Here is a 7,624-nt window from a genome sequence, read left to right as displayed (position 1 = left end):
GCATAATCATCATTGTGACGATGCCCAACACACTGCGCCACTCACCTCTATCTTGCATAGTCTCGAAAATACTGGACATTCAAGTCCTACTCTTTCCACGTCATTGCAGATTCCCATATTACTTCCTCAGACTGACAAGTTATGAATTCTATTGAAATAATCCCTTGAAATTTGTATCCGGGGTGTATATTGTTATTTGTGTATGAAAATATATATTGTCATTTGTGTGTAAAATTGTGAGGTGTATACTCACAAAGTATATTTATTTAGATAGTATTTTTGAGTGTTGGCTTCAAACAGAAAGTCTCAAGATTCTGCAAAATAAGTTTTACAATTTGGAGACATTTTCCGCCTCTTCTCCGTAGCTCAGAAGGACAATATATTATCCAGGCTGTCGTGCTTATCAGGTCTTCGGTCATTTTGGGCCAGAGGAGTTATCTGGAGGAGGAGGAGGAGGAGGAGGAGGAGGAGGAGGAGGAGGGGGAGGGGGAGGAGGAGGTGGTACTCCCAATCTATGCTTTCCTTGTCAGCTGAGGAGGTGGGACCAACTATGTGAGGTGTTTATTTTCAGTTATTTAGTTAAGTGCTTTATTTCCTGTAGATCAAACAAGTTACATAACGTTTTTCTGACAGTTTTATATATATATATATATATATATATATATATATATATATATATATATATATATATATATATATGTGTGTGTGTGTGTGTGTGTGTGTGTGTGTTTATATATAATGTATGTCTGTCTGTATGTATGTATGTAAGTATGTATGTATGTATGTTTGTATGTGTGCGTGTCAGTGTGTGTATGTATGTGTGACACCCATAATTTTCCAAACTTGACCCAGAAAAATGTTGACACAAATGAACCGTGGAATAATCATTATTAATAATGGTTATCAGTCATATTAGCAACTTATTTCACGTAAGTCGTGCTATGGAGTATTTTAAAAATGCAAAAACTTCCCAGATTGGTAAATGGTTTTTTCCTGAAAGAAATGAGTTAGTATAATTTAAATGCAAAACAATTTCTTTGCTTCTGGTAAGAGAATTTTGAATTTAAACATCAGTATTTGTCTAGGAAGAAGAAGATTGGAAAGAGACTTTTTTGGGACACAGTTCAGGGCCCCTTGGGATTGCCGAAGAGAGAAACAAGAGGAACTCTGATGAACCCCTTGAGAGACCAAACTTCTGGTGTCATTTTTGACAGAAGAAGTTAGCACCCCTAGCAATTTCCCTTCTTTATTCTGTGTACGATTAAGTTCGAGTTTCCCGGTTTTTTTCTTCATCACTTCTTTGTTCCAGTCTGGTTCTGATTATTGGGATCCTCTCTCTCTCTCTCTCTCTCTCTCTCTCTCTCTCTCTCTCTCTCTCTCTCTCTCTCTCTCTCTCGCTTCCTTTCGAGCGATTAGTTGTCCGTCAAACGGTATACCATCACATCATAATTAAAACTGTGAAGGCCTCGACGAAGTTACCTCCCCCAACCTCACCCCACACCAGGGTGAATCATTATCTCTCTCTCTCTCTCTCTCTCTCTTCTCTCTCTCTCTCTCTCTCTCTCTCTCTCTCTCTCTCTCTCTCTTAGAAAAGTTACAGCCACCTCAACCTAATTCATTTGTGAAAAGATATCAAGACTGGGTATACAAATTATTTCATCTCTCTCTCTCTCTCTCTCTCTCTCTCTCTCTCTCTCTCTCTCTCTCTCTCTCTCTCTCTCTCTCTCTGTATTTGAAAGGAGTGTATACTCTAAGGCCATTAACGCATCCAACTAAGTTAGGATAAATGAGATTTTGATGACCAAATCTTTTTTTTTTCCTCAGGGCGAAAATTATTATTTTTTCATATTTTTCATCGAGTTTCAAGCAGGGATTGTTGTTAATGATTCACCCGTGAATTTTAAAGATGAAGTGCTTTCCTCAACTGCACAGTCTCAAACACACACATACACATACACACGTATGTATAGTGTATGGATTTAAACACAACAAATAAATAAGTAAATAATTAATGAATTTAGAGAAGTTTTATTGCATACTTTCATGCATACATACAAACACACACAAATATATGTATGTATGTATATATGTATGTATGTATATATGTATGTATGTATATATATGTGTGTGTTGTATGTATGTATGCATGTAAGTATGTCATAAAGCTTATTTAAATTCATTATTTATCTCTTGATTTATGTATTGTGCTTAAAGCCATGGACTCCTCAAAGGCTGCAGATAATCTGTTTGCAAATTTGTCCTCACATGCAACTTTTCAAGATGAATTTAGAGCAATGCATTACAGTGTAAAAGGTCACCACTTTTCGAACAAAACAATTAAGTTCAATGATTTTCCAACTCGTAACTGTGATTCCACATAATCTGGATGACCTTTACAGCAAATTTTGTAATTTTGCATAAGTACAGTCTGATTCAAAGTCCTTGGTGTTATCTGCACGAAGAAGGCTCAACCCAGAAACCAGTTTTTTGTAGATCGTTTTTCATCTTGGCTATGTGTCCGTATTTCCTGCAGGCTTTTGTAGCTTGGATTTTGTAGAGATGAGCCCACTACAGTTTGGAGCTGTGAATTTAGTTTTTTTTTCACTCATTTTGAAAATGTTTCATTGTTCCCACACATACGAGAGAGAGAGAGAGAGAGAGAGAGAGAGAGAGAGAGAGAGAGAGAGAGAGAGAGAATCTTTATGTAATTACGTGAATTTATAATAAAATTGTGCTCGAAGGAATTTTAAGGTAAAAAGAAATTAACTTGAAAAAAATGTTCTGTTCATGATGATTGCATCACTGTAGCTTAGTTCAGTAAACCTGGAATGCTATAAATTAAGTGAAAATATTTTAATTTGGTATATATATATATATATATATATATATATATATATATATATATATATATATATATATATATATATACTGTATGTATGTATATATAAATACACACAAGGGAGCGATTACTGTCATTTACAGTCTACCATTTCACAGTTTATTTTGTTTTTAATTTTTTAACAATTTAGGGTCTGGCCCAAGTCATGATAGTGAGGCATTTTCTGTAGGTGAGTCCCCCTACAAGGTTTCTAAAGGCAAACCTCCTTTCGGAAATGGCATTGCAGTCAAGATTTATTCATTTGAAATCAAAATATTCTTATATCAGCACGGGCTCTATCTCTTCTGAGCAGCAAGTAATTGCTTTATTATTATTATTATTATTATTATTATTATTATTATTATTATTATTATTATTATTATTATTATTATTATTATATGGTTAAAGATCATTGTGGAATAATCCTAAAGGCCATGAATTTGTGAGGAAGCCTTCATCAAATAGAAGACCAATTGTGGCAACAAAAAATGTAAAGAAGATGAAGAACGAGGTAAACAAAACTATGTATCATTCAACATTAAATAATATTTACACATAACCTCTATAATCCAAGGAAATTGTCAATAATAAAACATAAATGCGTTTTTAATAGTGTATAAATGTGTATAAAATAGAATATAAGATGCCAGGAAGACGTATGAACAATTAACTAAAGAGAAAGATTGGCCGGGTCAAATGCGCTTTGCATACCCCTCACACCCTGGGAGATGGAGGGTATCGCTGTTTGAAAGTGCCCTGGGCATTATTTTGACAAAAAATATATATACTTTTGAGTCTCATCGGAAGGAAGGATTTTATAGATTTAGGGAATATGTAATGTAGAAGCCTGTGAGAGGAAGTTTTAACTGCCATCTTGTATACTTTTCAGGGATTTGATTGCATATCAATAAAAAGTTTATTTATAAAAAAAAAAACGGAGAATAAAGATTTGACGATATCCATGAAATTATTATTATTATTATTATTATTATTATTATTATTATTATTATTATTATTATTATTATTGTTTCAAGGCAGTATATAATACAAAAAACTGTAGCCTACAGTAATGTCAAATAGAAGGAAAATAAAAGAGAATTAAAACAGAATAAATAAAGAATTTGACAGTTCTTGTGAAAGGTCGTAATTTAAATAATGTGATAATATTAAAAAATTTGTAATATCAAAAAGGAAGAGAATATTCGATAATTATTAATTAATGATTCGTCAGTCTACGTGTAATCTCTCGGACAAGTTTATTACAAATCCCGACGGAGATTACATCGCTAGATTACAGAACGTAGATTTAAATGCCAAATATAATTAAAATAATTTGCAAGGTAGTACTGAAAAAAAGAAATAATTCCAAAAAGAAAGAAAATATTCGAGAATTAATAAATAACGAGTGGCCGGTGTACGTGTCATCATCTGCGTAGAACTCGACTATAAATCCTGACGGTGATTACTTAGATTACAGACCGTGGATTTAAATGTCATAATTAAAATAATATGCAAGGTTGTACAAAGAAGAAATTATTCCAAAAAGGGAGAAAACAAAGTAGAATTAATAAGTAATAAGTGGCCGGTCTAGGTGTAATCTCCTGTGTGCAAGTTGACTACAAAGCCTGACGGAGATTACTTGGATTATATACAAGACGTGGATTTAGAAAGTGGATTTTTCACCCGGTGTAGGACCGAGTTACCTCATGTGGTTATCACCTTTTTATTTATATTGGTTTTTTGGAGTGAAATTAACGAATTGTTAAGAATTTTTTAAAGGAATTTGGGTCGTAGCCCTAAGGAAGGTATCGAGAGAAAGTATTAAGTATTGTATATATTGATGTTATTGTTATGAATATTTTCCAAATAGGTTTATATGTCATTGCATTTTAAGATAGGCCTAGCCTGAGATATGTCAATCAGTCTGTTAGCCTATTCCTACCCTTATCTAGGCCTATATCAGTTACAGCCAAACGGATTACGACTCATTATTATTAGCCTGTAGCCTAGCCTAGTCCTAAGTTACAGTCTTTCTTTATTAAAAATCACATAAATAATTTGTAATAGGCCTAGTGCAGATTGCATGCACATTCTGCTATGCAGGATATCACATTTGGGGTGTCAAGGGATTACCCCCCATTCGACTGGCCAGGTCAGGATAGGGTGCCCTAGGATAGGTTAAGTTAGGATGTATCCATGTGGAAGTATGACTTATCTTCTTTCAAGCAGGCCGTGACCCGCATAAATAGCGTGCGCGACTCATTTTCACGTTTACCAGTTGAGGACGGAATTATCGCAAATTCTTGAAGTAGGCTAAACGAATTAAAACACCCCTAGGCCAATATCCCAAGAGAAGGGTTCCAACCCCCTGTGTTCGGTTGTTCTAAGGAACCAATGCATCTTAACCAAATTGGCATTTGGCTAGGCTACCATGCCCACCCCATGGATAGGACCCCAGTTGTAAATACTGGAAGTTATCCTTAGTTACCCTAACCCTCACATGCCCTTGCCAAGATCTGAAGTTCTTTATACGGGAACTTCAGACAGTGACGCCATTGTCAAAGTATCGAATCTGATCATTATTATAACGCTTATGTAATTAGATATTGGTCATTTGTCTTCTTTGGTTTGTGTTCGGCTCGACTCACATGTATGCCTGCTCTGTATGGCACCTTTTTATATGGGACCCCTACATCATGTATGTCTGTAGACTTTGGGTCGTTATGGAATATAACACATCGTAAATGAGGCCTAGTTGTAATGTTATTTGATAGTGTACATTTATAAACCAGTTTTAGCATTTTAGTGTGGCTTTTTTTTTTTTTTTTTGGAAGTCGTTACATCTATGGCAGTCCCAGGGTACTGAAGCCCCACGGACAGGTAGGATATCGTGCCTTAGGTTAGGTTAGGGTAGGTTGAGTTTTGTTGAATATTGCAGTACTTTTCATTCACTATTATTGACCATGAAAATTAAAAACCATAAGCGTGATGCAGACACATTTGATGACAAGACAATGCACAATGCATTAACGTAGCCATTTGTCATACTGTTCTTAGTGTCAGTTCTTAAGCCTATAAACAAATGATATTATATACAGAGGAAACTAAGGGCTGTCTCCATCTGGACTTCTTATCGTTGGAAAGAAGAGAGTAAAGGTTCCAAATGAGGGTAGGGATACGCTTGCTTTCAGAAGGATAAAAAAAAAATTTGAATTCAATTGGTCTTAATCAGAACAAGATTGAGAAACCAAAGAAAGTAGCCAGAAAATTTATATTGATCTGAAGAATGGTTTCTGTCATAATCTTGGATTTGGTAATTTTTACTGTGTGTAGTGTAATCTGCATTATGGCCAGAAAGGTTTCAAGCGGCACAATCATTTACACGGTAGCGAGAACGTTTGGGGGCTTGTTTTATACACGCACAATGACAAACCTCCCAAAAGGAAAGAAATTATTAACTTTGTTTTCTATATCAGGAGGGCTGTAGTTTGTTGTGAGAAAGGCCTTATTAGGATGGCAAGATTAGAATTAGGAAGCAAGAGTGTCTGTGCTATCAGTTGCTGGAAAAAGTAAAAAGGCAAGACTTATCTAGAGCTTCCACTTTTGATGTTTTAGGAAACACAAATGATTTTTATTGTAAGACTGGTTTCATGTGTTGCTGAGCTGATAGTCATCAATTGTCTCATGAAATCATTAATGAGTAGTGTTCTTTGAATCTTCAAGGTCCAAGGTTATTTTCTGTCAAGTGTTTGATAATTATCATCAGATTCATTCACGTTAAAATACTAAATTATTTGTATTTTTCAGGTACATGATTTTAACAGCCAAACAGGTTTTTATCAAGACTGCTATCATATCTCGAGAAGATGTGTTCCACTTTAACTGCTGTGATAAGATAGTTCGTTGCTTGTTTGAAATCTAGCAACGTATTTATAAATTAGTGAAGCTGCTTCCATGGCACAAATCATGGATTTTCAGCCGACAGGTAAAAGTTTATTGCTGATATTAATTGTTATTGATAATGTAAAGTAGTTTACCAACACGACCAAATCACGTTTTGATAATTGGGAAGAGACGAAAGGGAACAAATGAGAGGCAAAAGGGAGAAAACAGTGTTGTTGATGTCTAAGGAACATTGCAAAGAACCCTAATTGACATCTGCAGTACAACTATGTGGAAAAGTATATTACAGCTTATTATGAGCTGAGTAACATAGGTTTATTGCATTTACTGTTGAAGTTGACTTAATGACAGAAGTAATTTTACTCTTTTGGATACATGGTATTTTGAGTCTCAGATATTAAAGTTTCAGGAGAATTAGATTGCAGCTAATGTGTTTCTTACATAGTTTTGGCCTTTTTATTATTGGTCATTATTTTTGAAAAATTTTATTATCATATTTTTTTGATGAAGGCCTGTTTTCTTTTTTTTTAGATTATTTACTGTGCTTTGTTCCTTGTTTAAAAACAATTATATAAATTGTCTTTAGTTTTGTTAGGTTTTTTTATAATTCTGTCTAGATCCTGTACATCTAGTGTTTTGCAAAGGGCTTGCCGTTTATAGTTTGGTAATGGTTACAGAGATTAAAAACATATTTGGTTATAAATACAAGTTAATGAGTAAAGGTACTCATGCATTATTTGCATTCTAGTGGATGATTATTTTTTGTTATTTAATTGGTCTCTTGCCTCAAACGATTTCTAGAGATTATAAAAAGATTGTCATTGATGAAACAAGTTTTTTCCA

The 7,624-nt window shown here is 34.3% G+C and overlaps 1 protein-coding gene across 6 annotated transcripts in view; it reads left to right on the top strand.

Moving 5' to 3' along the window:
- Galt (Galactose-1-phosphate uridylyltransferase) overlaps positions 1–7,624 on the top strand; it is a 58,781-nt gene that overhangs the window by 46,813 nt on the left and 4,344 nt on the right. The window contains exons 1-2 of one of the 6 annotated variants that reach the window (XM_067106271.1): positions 4,287–4,336; positions 6,686–6,863. In XM_067106271.1, the coding sequence (XP_066962372.1) occupies positions 6,833–6,863 (31 nt within the window). In that variant the 5' untranslated portion in view covers positions 4,287–4,336; positions 6,686–6,832. Of the gene's footprint in view, positions 1–4,286; positions 4,684–6,685; positions 6,864–7,624 lie in introns of those variants that run through there. The other 5 variants (XM_067106272.1, XM_067106268.1, XM_067106270.1 and 2 more) reach the window with 5 other exon arrangements.

This window comes from Macrobrachium rosenbergii, chromosome 7 (assembly GCF_040412425.1).
Source record: "Macrobrachium rosenbergii isolate ZJJX-2024 chromosome 7, ASM4041242v1, whole genome shotgun sequence".
NCBI lineage: Eukaryota > Metazoa > Arthropoda > Malacostraca > Decapoda > Palaemonidae > Macrobrachium > Macrobrachium rosenbergii.
This window is presented reverse-complemented; position numbering and strand designations above follow the sequence as displayed.